The sequence below is a fragment of the Piliocolobus tephrosceles genome, chromosome 14, assembly GCF_002776525.5.
Source record: "Piliocolobus tephrosceles isolate RC106 chromosome 14, ASM277652v3, whole genome shotgun sequence".
Taxonomy (NCBI): domain Eukaryota; kingdom Metazoa; phylum Chordata; class Mammalia; order Primates; family Cercopithecidae; genus Piliocolobus; species Piliocolobus tephrosceles.
The window spans coordinates 2,433,642-2,450,308 of NC_045447.1; the positions used below are offsets into that span (position 1 = coordinate 2,433,642).

A 16,667-nucleotide genomic window follows, 5' to 3' on the forward strand; every position below is an offset into this window, starting at 1 on the left:
TGTTAGACGCACACATCCTCCCAGTGCGGTGTTAGACGCACACATCCATTTAATTGCGTATGGTTTTGTGTCTGGAGGCACTTGAAGAGCTAACATCAGTTTTGGTTGTGTCTTTCAAATAATGCCTTTAATTATGGAATTCCTTGAAGTAAGCTGTTTTGAAAATCCTGGAAGTTTTGCTAACAGATATCCACTGAGATGACCATCAAGCTCCAAGCCAGTGGGGGGATGGCCACCGTCGTGGGCTGAGGATGAGCCACGTCTCAGGTTTTGACCTCCGAGGGTTAAGAGTAAACTCTCCAGCCTCACAGACTTTTTCAAAACTGAGCCGGTTAAAATGAGGGCCCTGTGCAGGATTGTCACCAATTCGTTGCACAATTATTGGGGCCATGCTGTGCACGCCTCCTGGGCCACGGGTCACCTGGGTCTTTGTGCCAGGCCTGGGAGCTTGTACCTCAGCTAGAGCCATACAGACGTCATGAAACAGGGAGGAAAGGCTGGTGTAGATCCTTGGTTTGGGGAGACCAAAGGAATCCCTGCTGTTTGGAGACACAGTGTTGCTCAGTCACCCAGGCTGGAGTGCAGAGGCACAGTCAGACCCACCGCTGCCGTGACCTCCTGGGCTCAAGCAATCCTCCCACCTCAGTCTTCCAAGTAGCTGGGACTGTGGGCATGTGCCACCATGTGCAGCTATTTTTTGTGTTTTCGTAGAGATGGGGTCTTGCCATGTTGTCCAGTCTGGTCTTGGACTCCTGGGCTCAAGTGATCCGCCTGCCTCGTCCTGTCAGAGTGCTGGGATTATAGGAGTGAGCCACTGCACCCAGCTGAAGCCCTGCTCTTCTTCTTCTTCTTTTTTTTTTTTTTTTAAGACGAAGTCTTGCTCTGTCGCCCAGGCTGGAGTGCAGTGGTGCTCAGCTCACTGCAACCTCCGCCTCCCGGGTTCAAGTGATTCTCCTGCCTCAGCCTCCAGAGTAGCTGGAATTACAGGTGTGTGCCACCACGCCCGGCTAATTTTTGTATTTTTAGTAGAGACGGGGTTTCACTGTGTTGGCCAGGCTGGTCTTGAACGCCTGACCTTAGGTGATTTGCCCACCTCGGCCTCCCAAAGTGCTAGGATTACAGATGGGAGCCACCGTGCCTGGCCAAACCCCTGCTGTTCTGTTCTCAGGGCATCCAGCACCCTTTATGCCGTTCTGTGGATGTGAAACGATAACCAGTGTGATGGATATACATGTTGTTTTTTCTAGACGTCCTATTATTGATAAAAAAGCGTGCTCCATCACCACTTCCCAAGATGGCTGAGGTTTCAGCAGAAGAAAAGGTAAATTTCAAAGTTTGCAATTGGGGACCTTGATTGGTAGAAGTTTACATTTAAGAATTATAGGCCAGGTGCGGTGGCTCACGCCTGTAATCCCAGCACTTTAGGGGGCCGAGGTGAGCAGATCACCAGGTCAGGAAATTGAGACCATCCTGGCTAATATGGTGAAACCCCGTCTCTACTAAAAAAGATACAAAAAAATGGCCGGGTGCCATGGCTCACGCCTGTAATCCCAGCACTTTGGGAGGCCGAGGTGGGTGGATCACAAGGTCAGGAGATCAAGACCATCCTGGCTAACACCATGAAACCCCGTCTCTACTAAAAAAAATATACAAAAAATTAGCTGGGCATGGTGGTGGGCGCTTGTAGTCCCAGCTACTCGGGAGGTAGAGGTTGCAGTGGGCCGAGATCATGCCACTGCACTCCAGCCTGGCGACAGAGTGAGACTCCATCTCAAAATTAAATAAATAAATAAATAAATTTTTAAAAAGAATAATAAATAAGTTCTCTGTACTAGTTGTTCACCAACCCACACATTTGCCATTTATAGTAGATGTGGTTATAAGGGGTTCTCTCTCCCGGCAGAGCTTGTTTAATCCATGTCAGTCTGGTCCCTGCTCACGGGACCAGCCCAGAAAACCTGCCTCTGAGTTTTTTGAGACAGAGAGGAGAGTAGGGGCACATCTTGCGTGACAGTTCACTCCCGTGCTGCTGTCCGCCTTCACCTGTGTGTGCTCCCGTTCCTTCCTCTTCTGAAGCAGAAAAACGGAGGAAAGTTGGTAACCAGCCACTACATGGAATAAGGGCTGCGCATGCAGAGAGTGGCTGGCGAGGGAGCACTCGTGACAAGCTCCGCCTCACACCGCACAGGCTCAGCATCCCCATCCAAAAATCCACATGCACTGCAGTCTGAAACTTTTTGAATGCCGAAATGACACTTAATGGAAGTGCTCGTTGGTGCTTTTTGAGTTTATTATTTGGAATGCAAATATTCCCAAATCTGAAAAAACCCAAAATCCGAACCAGTTCTGGTCCCAGGCATTTCAGGTGGGGGATACTCAGCCTGCACTCTTCATGCTGAGAGGGGCTGAGTTCTGCCTGTCTTGTCTGTTTCTTGCAAAACAGAACTGGATGTCCTTGGTGTGTACATTCACACACACGTTATTGACTCATGGTCTGCGCCGTCCACTCACGCGTGTACCTTAGGAGAACCGTGCAGTGTGGTGTTTGCTGGCTGCCCCAGAAGCTCACACTTTGGAAAGCTCACTGAGCAGAGGAAGATGCGTTCTGCTAGTGGCATTGTCCTGCCCCACAGCAGGGCCCGAGCCCGTGCCGAGCATGGAGCCTGCTGGCGAGAAGGGCAGCCACTTTACCCTGCTGTCTTTGCATTACTCATCTCAAGGGTAGAGTTTCTTACTCATGCTTTGAGAGGCTAAGGAGAGTATTTACTGCAGAGAAGCAGCAGGCCAAACTCTTTTGGGCTAGGCCCATGCCTGGGAGTGCAGAAACTATTTTTGGGTTTCTCTGGGACCCTGGGTCCCCAGGAAGAGTGCCCTGGGCTTGAGTCCCCTCCTTATCTTCAGCCACACCTAGCCACGCGTGAGTGACACACAGGCTGCCGCCCCACCCATCTGCAGTGGACAGATCTGGGCCTGCCTCCGCCTGTCCCTGAGTCAGGCCTGTTTCTGGGAACTGCTGCAGGCAGCATTCACAGTTCTCAGATTACAGTTTGACCGTTGGTGTTCAGACTTCCAGGCCCGTAACTAATATAAACAGATGGGTCTGACCGTATAGCCATTGCCCCACAGCCCCTTGGATGGGTAGCTTGGAGCTAACTTGGGGAACTTACCTTTTCTCTTCAAATATTTGCAAACTGAAACATTGTAAGATGTCAATTCCTATTTTTATGAATTTATTATTATTTTTATTATTATTTTTGATTTAGAGTTTTGCTCTTGTTACCCAAGCTAAAGTGCAGTGGCGCGATCTCAGCTCACTGCAACCTCCGTCCTCCAGGTTCAAATGATTCTCCTGCCTCAGCCTCCTGAGTAGCTGGAATTACAGGTGCGTGCCACCACGCCCGGCTAATTTTTTGTATTTTTACAAGAAACGGGGTTTCACCATGTTGGCCAGGCTAGTCTCGAACTCCTGATCTCAGGTGATCCACCTGCCTCGGCCTCCCAAAGTGCTAGGATTACAGGCATGAGTCATCACGCCTGGCCTAAATTAATTTTTAATTTAGTTTTTGTTTTTGTTTCAGAGACAGGATCTCACTCTGTTGCCCAGGCCACAGTGCAGTGGTACAATCATAACTCACTGCAACCTTCACCTGGGCTTAAGCAGTCCTCCTGCCTCAGCCTCCCGAGTAGCTGGGACCACAGGTGTGTGCCACCATACCCAGCTAATTTTTGTATTTATGAATTAATTTTTAAGTCAAAGTGACATATGTTTTTAAAAGGTCAAATAATACTACAAATCTTTTTTTTTTTTTTTTTTTTGAGACGGAGTCTCGCTCTGTCGCCCAGGCTGGAGTGCAGTGGCCGGATCTCAGCTCACTGCAAGCTCCGCCTCCCCCGGGTTTACGCCATTCTCCTGCCTCAGCCTCCCGAGTAGCTGGGACTACAGGCGCCCACCACCTCGCCCGGCTAGTGGCTCAAGCCTGTAATCCCAGCACTTTGGGAGGCCGAGACGGGCGGATCACGAGGTCAGGAGATCGATACCATCCTGGCTAACATGGTGAAACCCCGTCTCTACTAAAAAAATACAAGAAAAAAAAATACTACAAATCTTTTAATAAAAATTAGTAGTCTTGGCTGGGTGCAGTGGCCCATGCCTGTAGTTGCAGCACTTTGGGAGGCTGAGGTGGGACGATCACTTGAGCCCAGGAATTTGAGACCAGCCTGGGCAGCATGATGAAACCCTGTCTCTATAAAAAACATAAAAAATTAGCTGGGCGTGTTGGCACAAGCCAGGCAGTACACATCAGGCTGGAGTATGTGGTATGATCTTACCTCACTGCAACCCCTGCCTCCTGAGCTTAAGTGATCCTTCTCCCTCAGCCCCAGGAGTAAAGCAACTGGGACTATAGGTGTGTGCCACCACACTTTACTAATTTTTGTATTTTTTTTTAGACATAGGGTCTCGCCATGTTGCCCAGGCTGGTCTTAAACTCCTGGGCTCAGGTGGTCTGTTCCACCTTGGCCTCCCAAAGTGTTGGGATTACAGGCGTAAGCCACCACGCCTGGCCCAACCACTCATAACTCTTGTTTTTTTGTTTTTTTTTTGAGACGGAGTCTCACTCTGTCTCTCAGGCTGGAGTGCTGTGGCACGATCTCCGCTCACTGCAACCTCTACCTCCCAGGTTCAAGTGATTCTCTTGCCTCAGCCTCCCAAGAAGCTGGGACTACAGGCGCCCACCACCACACCCGGCTAATTTTTTTGTGTTTTTAGTAGAGACGGTGTTTCACCGTGTTCGCCAGGATGGTCTCGATCTCCTGACCTCATGATCCGCCCGCCTCGGCCTCCCAAAGTGCTGAGATTACAGGCGTGAGCCACCACGCCCGGCCAGCTCTTGTTATCTTTAACAATTTTCTTCCTAATTTCTAAATAATATGTGTATATTATTATTCCTTGAATGACCAACTTTAGTCTCTATTGACTTCTTAATGGAGAAGGTGTAGTGCCGCCCTCTCTCCTCCCTTGAGGGTTAGATCATAATGCTGGTTGAAGATCTTAGGGTTTTCATTACTATTATAATTGAAGTGTAGTTTTCAGCTGTGAGCAAAATAGATTAAGATTATCCATCCTTCTCACAACTTTGTTTTTCCTGGAATTAATACTTGCCTCTTCCTTTTGTTTGCTTGTTGAGTTTCTTGTAGGCTTATCGCTGATTTTTTCATGCTCTTCCACAGAGCTGATAAAGCTTCTGGAAACATGGTCACAGATGTTAGGTCGCCGGGGCGTTCCCTTTCTCCTGGGGCTGTCCCTCCAGATCCCTCTGGCCTGCGCATCTGTCTGAGTCGCTGCCTTCCAGGCCTGCTGCACAGCCTGGCTTTCCTGCCTCTCTCCTATGGTAGAGTTTGCTAAGTCTATGCGAGGTTTCCGTTGCCACCCAACAAACCGCCACGCGCGTAGCTGCTTAAAATGGCACTCGGCTTGTAGCTTGTGGTTCTGTAGGGCAGAAGTCTGGCTGGGTGAGTTCAGCTGGTTTCTGTGCTCAGGGTCTCGAGCTGAAATGAGAGTGCGGAAGGGCTGTGTGTTCAGGGTGCTGAAGAGCTGCCGTCCTTTCCGAGGCTGGGGAAGATTCTGCTTCCAAGGTCTTCCGATGGTTGGCAGAGTCCAGTTCCGACCCGTTTTCTTGCTGGTTGCCAGCTGGGGGCTGCTCTCAGGGCCTGGGCGTGGCCGGCATTCCTACCCACACAGCCTCCTCCTCCTCCTTCAGAGCCAGCAGCGGGATTTCTGAAGTGTTGAATCTCTCTTTCCAGAAAGAGACCCGTCCCTTTTAAGGACCTGCCTGATTAGGTAAGGCCCACCAAGGATCATGCTCTTTCCCCAGAGTCGGCAGTGCCGCGTGATGTGACCTGACCCAGAGTGGAATGTGTCCTCCTGCTCATGCTCTGCAGCCACGCATGGGCAACTGCCAGGCACGGGGAGCGTGCCGCCGTCCTCGAGTTCTGCCTGCCGCAGGGCCAGGTGTCTTGCTCTTCTCGACCTGTCCCTTGGTCTGGTGAAGCCTGACTTCCTCTAGTGCCCGGAAGGGGAAACCGTCTTGAGGCCTCGCATTCCAGCGCAGGAGCTGTGGAGGGGGCACCGCCGTGTGCAGTACACGAGGCAGCTCTGAGCCGCTCCTCCCTGCACCAGCCGAGGCCTCCCCTTCCTCTGCTCCTTCTAGAACCTTCTGCCATCTGGTGTGCTTTAGCGTTCTGGGATGTTCCGCGGTGTCTCTGCTGCGGGTCTTTTTCTCTTTGCCGTGCCTGGCCCATTGACTCTGGAAATTCAGGTGTTTGAGTTCTGGGAAATTTAGTCCTGGAAAATGGCCTGAATTGGTTTTTTGATCTTGTTTTCTTTTCTCTTTCTGTAACACTTATGAGTTGGCCGGTAGGCCTGTTTTCTGAGGGATTCCTTGCTTTATCTCCTGAAGAAGCAATCTTAGCCTTTTTGATCTGGCTGTAACGTATTTAAATTCCTAAGCCGGTTCTCCTCCTCAGTTGTGTTCTAGCGTTCTGGTGTGTTCCTCTGCGGGCCGTGTGTCCTGGCTCACAAACACTGTCCTCTTCCCTGCTGGGTCCTCACTTTGTGCTGCTTTCTGTTGTTCCTTTTCTTTTTTTTTCAGTCGGAGTCTCACCGTCACTCACCCAGGCTTGAGTGCAGTGGTGTGATCTCAGCTCACCTCCCAGGTTCAAGCCATTCTCCTGCCTCAGCCTCCCGGGTAGCTGGGATTACAGGCGTGCACCAGCACACCCGGCTTATTTTTGTATTTTTATTAGACATGGGGTTTTACCATGTTGGCCATGCTGGTCTCGAACTCCTGACCTCAAGTAATCCACCTACCTCGGCCTCCCAAAGTGCTGGGACTATAGGTGTGCGCCGCTGCGCCCAGCCTGTTCCTGTTTTTATTTGGGTTTTTGTCTTCCGTGCTGGAAGCTTTACTCAAACGTCTGGCCGGCTGTCTGTGACTGAATGCCACCTTCCAGAGGCCCTGGATCTTGTTAGCAGTGCTTTGGGACTGGGTGGCTGGCTGGGGCACTGCCCTTTGGGTGCAGACCCTGCCATTTTGCCCTCTCCCATCTCATGGCTGTGTCTGCCCCACTCCCTTGCTGCTGGGTCTCCCTGTCGAGGATGCTGGGGGTGCCGCTTTCCCTCTCATGAGCCAAGGGCTTCTGGCCCGGGGTCTCAAGCTCAGCTCTCTGGGAGTTGCCGGCAGGACTGGATGGCAGGGGAGCGCAGGGCAGGGCGGGGGAGGATGGAGTCCTAGCTCCTGAGGCTCACTCCCCGTCCCCTGCCACTGATGCAGTTCTGGGAGGCTGGAAGGGTCTTGCGTCCATGCTCTGCTCTTGGCCTGAGCCTTCGTAGCGCCGCTGATCCCTCCATCCTCATCTTCTGCCGTCTTCTGAGGATGTGCTGTCGCTCTTCCGGTTCTGTTCCTCTCCCATCACTTTTGTTCTTGTGAGTTTCTACTGCCATAACTGCCCGTCAGGAGCTTCCAGAAGAAGCAGAGATGAGTTCGTGATTTTGGCCTCAGGGCTTAGCTGCAGCCTGGGTGGTTCTTCTGGAGTCGCCTCCCTTGCCCCAGCCCTGCCCGCCTCCCTTGCCCCAGCCCCCGTGTGGTTGTTGTTCTGTGACCCTTGCTCCTGCTCTGCCCCTCACCTACCTCTTCACTCTCATTTACGGCAGAGCAGATGCTGAGGACGTGTCTGCTGTCCCTGGGCCTTGCCCAGAACTCTCCAGGCTCCCCCAGCTCATCAAGGAGTTTACACCTCTGGCTCCGAAAGGAGACGGAGTCTTTCCTGGGCAGAGCTCTGCTGATTCAGTTTTCATCATCTTGCTTTTTGGTGCTGTTATGTTCATGTCTGACTTTCTGATGACTTTTCTGTGTAGAAAAAACAAGACCAGAAAGCTCCAGATAAAGAGGCCATACTCCGGGCCACCGCCAACCTGCCCTCCTACAACATGGACCGGGCCGCTGTCCAGACCAACATGAGAGATGTAAGTGTCGGCCCAGAGCGGCGGCGGGCGCGTGGGGTCCCCGTGTGGGGGATTGCCGTGGGGGGTTCCCGCAGAGCGGGGCAGCAAGAGGAGATTCTCTAGGAGTATTTGGGGAAGTCAGTGAGGGGGTCTATAGGACTGCACTATTTTGCTTTTTTTCTGTAAATCAAAAATTATTTCCAAGTGAGAGTTGGAAAGCCATCTGAAGGCAGGACTGGAAAGATAGATACCCTGGGAAAACGTCAGTCCGGCCCTGAGTTTGGCAAAAATGTTTAGATAGAATTCTGAACCCAAAGCGGGTGGATCACCTGAGGTCAGAAGTTCGAGACCAGCCTGGCCAACATGGTGAAACCCCGTCTCTGCTAAAAAATACCAAAAATTAGCCGGGCATAGTGGTGGGCACCTGTAATCCCAGCTATTCAGGAGGCTGAGATAGGAAAATCGCTTGAACCCGGGAGGCAGAGGTTGCAGTGAGCTGAGATCGCATCATTGTACTCCAACCTGGGTAGCAAGAGCGAAACTCTGTCTCAAGGAAAAAAAAAAAAAATCTGAACCCGTGAGTTATTTTGGATCAGAACGTTCTCAGTTAAAAAAGAAAAGTGGCCAGGTGCGGTGGCTCAAGCCTGTAATCCCAGCACTTTGGGAGGCCGAGACGGGCGGATCACGAGGTCAGGAGATCGAGACCATCCTGGCTAACAAGGTGAAACCCTGTCTCTACTAAAAAATACAAAAAACTAGCCGGGCGAGGTGGTGGGCGCCTGTAGTTCCAGCTCCTCGGGAGGCTGAGGCAGGAGAATGGTATAAACCCAGGCAATGGAGCTTGCAGTGGGCTGAGATCTGGCCACTGCACCCCAGCCTGGGCGAAAAAGCCCGACCCCCGCCTAAAAAAAAAAAAAAAAAAGAAAAGAAAAGTGTTTGCAGTGCTCAGTCAACGCCCCAGCAGGGGGCACGTGCTGTGCCAGGGTGGGAGGACGGCTGGCTTCCAACTTCATCTGATACCAGTCCGATCTAAGGACGCTGCCATAAACCCTGTTTCATTTTAGGAATGAACCTCTTGGAGTTTCTTCCAGAGAGTTCTGCGCCGACCAGTGCATGGTGACTTTTCCCCAGCAGCCAGCATGTGTATCTCCCATCCTGTGTGTGTCCAGCTCAGAGGTGTTTCGCTAGTGTGGTATCCACACCAAGGCTCACACTCCTGTGAGAGAAGGGGCAGCTGACACCTGACCTCTAGGCCCTGTAGCCAGGAGCTGTTCTGGAGGGCGTCTCTCTTCCGCCCCACAGCTTGTCCTGCCTGGGGAGGACAATGATGGCCACCGCTGTGTGGCAGGCATGCCTCCACCGGGGGCCGGCAGACTCATGGGCGTGGAGCCTCAGATGATTCTGTTTTCTTCAGTGAAGCCAGAGAGGGTCTTCAGCTTGCCCCCACCCACGCTGGCTGGACTGACGGTTTCCTCACTGGGCACAGGCTGAGTATCAGGCCAGCACTGAGCAACTGTCACCAGGCGTTCGTGTCCCTTTCCACTGGCTTCAGTCCCACCTTCAGGGAGGCCCTTGGCCCTGCCAATCCCTTGCCTTGCCCTCAGTTGATCTTGCTGTCTTGCAGGAAAGCAGTGTCATCTCAACTCTGAGGATCGGAGTTCCAGGATGGGAGCAAGTCATAGGTCCGAGTAGGGTTGCTGGACATTTAGAGAACTGACCTCCTTTTTTTTCACTGCAGTTCCAGACAGAACTCCGGAAGATACTGGTGTCTCTCATCGAGGTGGCACAGAAGCTGTTAGCACTGAACCCAGATGCGGTGGAATTGTTTAAGAAGGCGAATGGTATGAGTCAACCCTGATGCTGCATTCCAGGCGTGGGTCACTGCCTGCCTTGGGGAGCGTCTGCAGCTCCACGCACGCATGACCAGAACCTCAGTGCTTTATGGAAGCGCTGATGAGGGCCTGGGGCCTGCCTCACCGGCAACTCCTGCTGATACGCCAGAGGGTGGGCAGGCAGAGCTCAGACAGATAATTCCTGCAAATGTTTGTGCTCAGATAAGGCCCCTGGGCCTGAGGCTGGAGCCTTCATGGCCCTGTCGTCTCCCCGCAGCGATGCTGGACGAGGACGAGGATGAGCGCGTGGATGAGGCCGCCCTGCGGCAGCTCACGGAGATGGGCTTTCCGGAGAACAGAGCCACCAAGGCCCTTCAGCTGAACCAGTGCGTGGGGCCACCTCCTTCCCTGCCGGAGACACGTGGGGCCTGGTCTTGTGGGGCTCCCACCATGGGTGACGTCCTCCTGCCCTAAACTCTTTGTTTGACTGAATCTTTTCTAACGTGTGGGGTTTTGAAGAGGTACCTTAAATATGAGCCTGCAAAGTGTTTTTGGGGTGAATGTGACAGAACAGTCGTTGTATCAATTCTTTGGGCCGTTGTATGAGAACTCAAGGTGAAGCCCGTTCGTAGCAGGGACACGGCCTCTAACAGTCTTCTCAGGATTTCCGTGTGAGTTACTTTTTGTGCTTCTGTGTTCAGATCTAAAACGAATAATCCGAGATCCAGGGGCAGCCGGGGGCGCTCTATACCTAAGCTCCCAGCAGAGACCTCCGGGTCCGCTTGCCTTTCTTAGACGGGCTTCTGTTTCTGCCCAGGGTCTCAAGGTAGTCTGAGGCAAGGACCAGAGCTTCAGTGGCACCTGTGTTTGTTCAGGTTCTCATTATAAGGGCCACCAGCTGATGCTGGAGAGGTCACTACCATAGCAGAGGCTCTTGGGAACGGACAGGAGGCGAAGGCCCCGGTCCGTTAGCCTGGGGGTGTTGGAAAGAGTCTCTTGCCTTGCAGCATGTCGGTGCCTCAGGCCATGGAGTGGCTCATTGAGCATGCGGAAGACCCGACCATAGACACGCCTCTTCCAGGCCAAGCTCCCCCAGGGGCTGAGGGGGCCGCAGCAGCCGCCCCTGAGGCTGCCGCAGGAGCCAGCACCACCGACGAGGAGGCCAGAGATGAGCTCACGGAAATCTTCAAGAAGATCCGGAGGAAAAGGGAGTTTCGGGCTGATGCTCGGGTATGTGTTACTAGACCTGTCGTCAGGCAGAGCCGCCCTGTCTTCCCTTGAGGTGGCGCCATAGAAAGGAAGCTGGGCTGTGTGGCTGACCTTGGGCTGAGCCGGCTCTTGTCCCAGGAGAGAGAGAAACTGGGGAAGGGGTTTATAGGCGGGCCTGGGAAGTGGTGAGCCTGGGGACCATGGCCCGAGTTTCTGAGCACCCCTGTAAGTTATCCTGGCTTGAATCCAGGCACCCCAGTTTCCTCTCTGTTGCCACATTCATCACCTTTTGAAAAACGACATTTTACAGTTCCTGCTGACCACTCATGTCCACAAGCCGCCCCATTCGGCAGCGTCTCTGTGGGGTGGGGGTCCTGCTTGGAGACCGGGAGGGTCATCTGCTGTGGTGGGTGTCTGTGAGCGTGGGGCTGCTCAGGCTGGCCAACCGCCTCCATGGCGCAGTCTGCAGGGCTGCAGGGTCCCTGCGCCTATGTGTGTGGACCTTTCTCGCCCGCACCTCATGTCCCCGTTCTTCCTTCTCTCTCCTGTTCTTTGATTCGGATCTTACTTCCTCCTTGCAGGTTTCTGTCTTCTCCGACCTGCTCGGACAGCAGATCTGCTCCGTCAGGGCTTCCATCTGCATGCTCTCGTCTCACGTGTGGCATTGATCGTTTCCCTGGGGTGTGTGACATTGTGCTGTGACCTCACCTGCGGGGCTCGTGTCTTCCATGGAGTTCCCTGTGGTCAGGCTCTAGACATCCACCTGGGGTGATTCTGAGTTTGCTTCTGCCGGTGATGAGTGGGGTCCCTGCCCCTCATGTCCTGCAGTGTAACCCCCGGCTTCACAGCTCAGGTCTTCCCTGCACAGGGTCCCGTGGAGACAAACGCTTTTCTTTGTTTCTTTTAAAATTTAATTTAATATTAAGTTCTGGGATACATATGCAGGATGTGCAGGTTTGTTCCAAAGGTAAACATGTGCCATGGTGGTTTACTGCACGTGTCAACCTATCACCTAGGTATTAAGCCCAGCATTAGCTATTTATCCTGATGCCCTCCCTCCCCCGGGCCCCCAGCAGGCCCCGGTGTGTGGTGTTCCCCTCCCTGTGTCCATGTGTTCTCATTGTTCAGCTCCCACTCATGAGTGAGAACATGAGGTGCTTGGTTTTCTGCTCCTGTGTTAGTTTGCTGAGAACAATGGCTTCCAGCTTTATCCGTGACCCTGCAAAGGATGTGATCTCATTCCTTTTTATGGCTGCATAGTATTCCGTGGTGTGTATGTCCCATATTTTCTTTATCCAGCCTATCCAGTTTCTTTTCTTATCCATGGGCATTTGGGTTGATTCTATATCTTTGCTATTGTGAATAGTGCTGCAGTGAACATATGTGTGCACGTATCTTTATAATAGAATGATTTCTATTATTCCTTTGGGTATATACCCAGTAATGGAATTGCAGGGTCAGATGGTATTTCTGTTTCTAGGTCTTTGAGGAATCACCACACGTCTTCCACAGTGGTTGAACTAATTTACATTCCCACCAACAGTGTAAAAGCGTTCCTGTTTCTCCACAGCCTCACCAGCAGCTGTTGTTTCTTGACTTTTTAATAATCATCATTCTGATTGGCATGAGGTGGTATCTCATTGCGGTTTTGATTTGCATTTCTCTTAATGATCACTAATGTTGAGCCTTGCTCTGTTGCCCAGGCTGGATTCTTCCTGCCTCAGCCTCCTAAGTAGCTGGGACTACAGGCACACACCCACCACGCCCAGCTAATTTTTGTGTTTTTAGTGGAGACGGGGTTTCACCATGTTGGCCAGGCTGGTCTCAAACTCCTGACCTCAAGTGATCTGCCCGCCTCAGCCTCCCAAAGTGCTGGGATTACAGGAGTAAGCCCCTACGCCCAGCCAACTGTCTTCTTTTGAGAAATGTCTGATCATGTCCTTTGCCCAGTTTTTAATGGGTTTTTTTTTTTCTTGTAAATGTGTTTGTTCCATGTAGATGATGGATATTAGCCCTTTGTCAGGTGGATAGATTGTAAAAATGTTCCCTTCTGTAGGTTGTCTGTTCACTCTGATGGTCGTTTCTTTTGCTGTGCAGAAGCTCTTCAGTTTAGTTAGATCCCATTGAGACAAATGCTTTTCTAGTCCATCTTCTCATCTTTTCCGGGTCCTCGTTTTAAGTAAGGGTCTCATTTCCCACTGTCTACCTCCCATGGGCCCAAGGCGCACGTTCTGTCTGTGTGTGGACATTAGACCCTGCGCACACCCTTTCATAGAGCTAGTTTTCTGTCTCTTCCTTCTTGGTTTTTATCACTTGTGGATATCCCTTTCTTGTGAGTTTAGCTATGCATTTAAAAGTTTCTCTCTCTCTCTTTTTTTTTTTTTTTTTTTTTTTGAGACAGTTTCACTCTGTCACCCAGGCTAGAGGGTGGTGGCACAATCATGGCTTACTGCAGCCTTGACCTCCTGGGCTCAAATGATGCTACTTCAGCCTCCTGAGTAGCTCTTACAGGCATGCACCACCAAACGGGGCTAATTTTTTAATTTCTAAAATTTTGGACAGATAGGGATCTCCCTGTGTTGCCCAGGCTGGTCTTGAACTCCTGGCCTCAAGTAATCCTCTTGCCTTGGCCTCCCAAAGTGCTGGAATTACAGGCACGAGCCATTGTGCCCAGCCTAAAAGCATTTTTGTTTTATTTTTATCTAGCATTTCTAGGTTTAGCGGAAAGTTTGTCTCATTGTGCTTGTCTCCTAGGGAGCCAAGTTCACATCTGATCCTGGAAGCCTGTTGGGCGGAGCGGCCACTCTCCAGCTGGGTCCCTTGTGTGCTGAGGCTGGACTTTGCACTCTCCTGTGTTGTGGTGCTACACGGTCTCTTAGAGGTTGTTAGTCATATTCTTTCTTGCCGTCTTAAGCCTTTTTGTTAAATAGAGATGCTCATTCTTAATAATCTTAATGTGCTCATTTTCCTAAGATCGTCCCCATTGTCATTCCCTCCTGTCATGTCTCTGTGTCAGAATATTCCGTAGAATGTCTTTGATGAAAATGGTTACAAGATGGTCAAGGCTTGAGGGGCCAGCCTATCACTCCTTCTACCCTTTGGTTTCTGTATGAGTCTTGAGATCAGGCAAGTATCCAATAGGGATCGAGATATTAGCTTCATTACCGAGAAAGGATTGGAGAGCTCTGACTTGAGGCCAAAACAGATTTGCTGCTGCCCCTCCCTTTCCAGTGGTGGACAGGATACCTGCTGGCCGGGGGCAGAGCTGACAGGGCCCGAGGTCCTGCAGCCCGTGAGTGCAAGGCCCCTCTCCCATTGCTGCCCACAAGCAAGTCTTTGCCCCCATGGGCTGGGAGGGAGGGCGGGGGCTGCCAGGTGTTGCCTCAGGAGTACTGGGGCATCATTTCCTGGGCTGAGGTAGAAATGGGGGAGAGTGTTTCCTATTGAAGCTAGTGAGAAGGGCGTCCTGTCCTTGAATTCAATAGATTCCAGGCTATTCTATGTGACTTTGATACCAAAATACTGTATGGTGGGTTCTTCCAAAGTTCATTGTTGGAGCTCCTGGAGTTAGGATGTGGCTCAGGAAGGACCATAAATAGAAGATATGGAGTTTTTTTCTTTTTTGAGATGGAGTCTCACTGTGTTGCCCAGGCTGGAGTACAATGGTGCGATCTCAGCTCCCTGCAACCTCCACTTCCCGGGCTCAAGCGATTCTCCTGCCTCAGCCTCCCGAGTAGCTGGGATTACAGGCGTGTGCCATCACGCCCAGCTAATTTTTGTATTTTTAGTAGAGTTGGGGTTTCCCCATGTTGGCCAGGCTGGTCTCAAACTCCTGACCTCAGGTGATCCTCCCGCCCCGGCCTCCCAAAGTGCTGGGATTACAAGCGTGAGCCAGTGCGCCTGGCCAGGACTTTTGAGCTGATCATGCACACAGTTTAGCTCCAGCCAGCATCCTTCCTGAGCTCTACCCCAGCTCAAGTCTTTTTCTGCCAGGTTCTCTTGGAAGCATCTGACAATGCAGTCCAGCTAGACTGGCTGCGGACGTGCATGGTCCATGGGGCGCGGTGCTGCATGAAGTCAGCCTGGGTGGTGCTGGGAGCTGTGTGGGGCTGGCACCCCTCCACTTAATGGCCTTATGGTGGCCGGAAAACTGACAAAGATGGAGAGGACTCTGGGGGCTTCAAGAGAGTGGGATCTGACCTTTCAGGGATTAGGAGAGGCCCTTGAAATTTTGATGAAGCCTTCATTTTATTTATTTATATTTTTTCAAAACGGACCCCTTTAACATTGTATTATAAATCTCCAGAGTAAAGGACGTATTATCTTGTTACATGAATTGTGTCCAGAAAAATGGACGTCCTTCCCCAAAAACAAATTAGTATATGTTTAGTTGTAGCTTAAGTTTTGTTCAATATTAAAATTAAAAAATTAATTTTAGGATTTTTTTTCTAAGATAAAATCTGAATAAAACCTTTTTTCACGGATTACAATGACATTTTTGTTTCCATTGAGATTGCATTTACTGACGTGGCCTTTCTCTAAAGCCACTTATTCTTGGGTAACAAGCCCCTCTGGGGTAAACCTGCAGTGGCTGCTGAGACAGTCTTATCCACACAGCCACTGGGACAAACCTGAAAGGGTCTGAAGTTGGCCTGACTGCCTCATGTCCACATAAGCGATGCATTTCTACCTGTCATAACCTGTGGCTTCTCCCCACAACCTGTGGCTCCCTGAAGACAAGCCTGGGAGCTGCACTGACCCCCTGGCTCGGCTAACTACAGTCATACTCTTCACTTCTTCAGCTTTAGGATGCTGAAAACCAAGATCTGTTTCAGTAGAGCTGTGAGGAAAGAGAACGTGGACAGAGAGTGTCCGCAGGGCTGTTGGGAGCACCCCCTGCTAGGGTGCCGGGGAGCAGGGCCCCCTCTCTGCATGTAGGGCACTGGTTCCTCGGCCTCCTGCCACCCCCAGTGAGCTAACGGCTGTGCTGTCCTCTAGGCCGTCATTTCCCTGATGGAGATGGGATTCGACGAGAAGGAGGTGATAGACGCCCTCAGAGTGAACAACAACCAACAGAATGCCGCGGTGAGTGTCGGGCTGTGGTGAGTGTGTGTCAGGCTGTGGTGTTGGCCTTGGTGAGTGAGTGTTGGGCTGTGGTGAGTGTTGGGCTGTGGTGAGTGTTGGGCTGTGGTGAGTGAGTGTCGGGCTGTGGTGAGTGAGTTTCAGGCAGTGGTGAGTGTCGGGCTGTGGTGAGTGAGTATTGGGCTGTGGTGAGTGTCGGGCTCTGGTGAGTGAGTGTTGGCCTGTGGTGAGTGAGTGTTGGGCTCTGGTGAGTTTTGGGCTGTGGTGAGTGAGTGTCGGGCTGTGGTGAGTGAGTGTCGGGCTGTGGTGAGTGAGTGTCGGGCTGCGGTAAGTGTCAGGCTGTGGTGAGTGAGTGTTGGGCTGTGGTGAGTGAGTGTCGGGCTGTGGTGAGTGTTGGGCTGTGGTGAGTGTTGGGCTGTGGTGAGTGAGTGTCAGGCTGTGGTGAGTGAGTGTTGGGCTCTGGTGAGTGTCAGGCTGTGGTGAGTGAGTGTCAGACTGTGGTGAGTGAGTGTCGGGCTGTGGTGAGTGTCCTGTGGTGAGTG

The 16,667-nt window shown here is 51.7% G+C and overlaps 1 protein-coding gene across 1 annotated transcript in view; it reads left to right on the forward strand.

The window, feature by feature from the left end:
- The window catches only part of UBAC1 (UBA domain containing 1), a 30,385-nt gene that overhangs the window by 6,490 nt on the left and 7,228 nt on the right, over positions 1 to 16,667 (forward strand). Inside the window, exons 3-8 of the mRNA XM_023227596.1 lie at positions 1,248 to 1,321; positions 7,916 to 8,023; positions 9,741 to 9,843; positions 10,112 to 10,220; positions 10,842 to 11,064; positions 16,042 to 16,128. Of these exons, the coding sequence (XP_023083364.1) occupies positions 1,248 to 1,321; positions 7,916 to 8,023; positions 9,741 to 9,843; positions 10,112 to 10,220; positions 10,842 to 11,064; positions 16,042 to 16,128 (704 nt within the window). The remainder of the gene's footprint in view (positions 1 to 1,247; positions 1,322 to 7,915; positions 8,024 to 9,740; positions 9,844 to 10,111; positions 10,221 to 10,841; positions 11,065 to 16,041; positions 16,129 to 16,667) is intronic.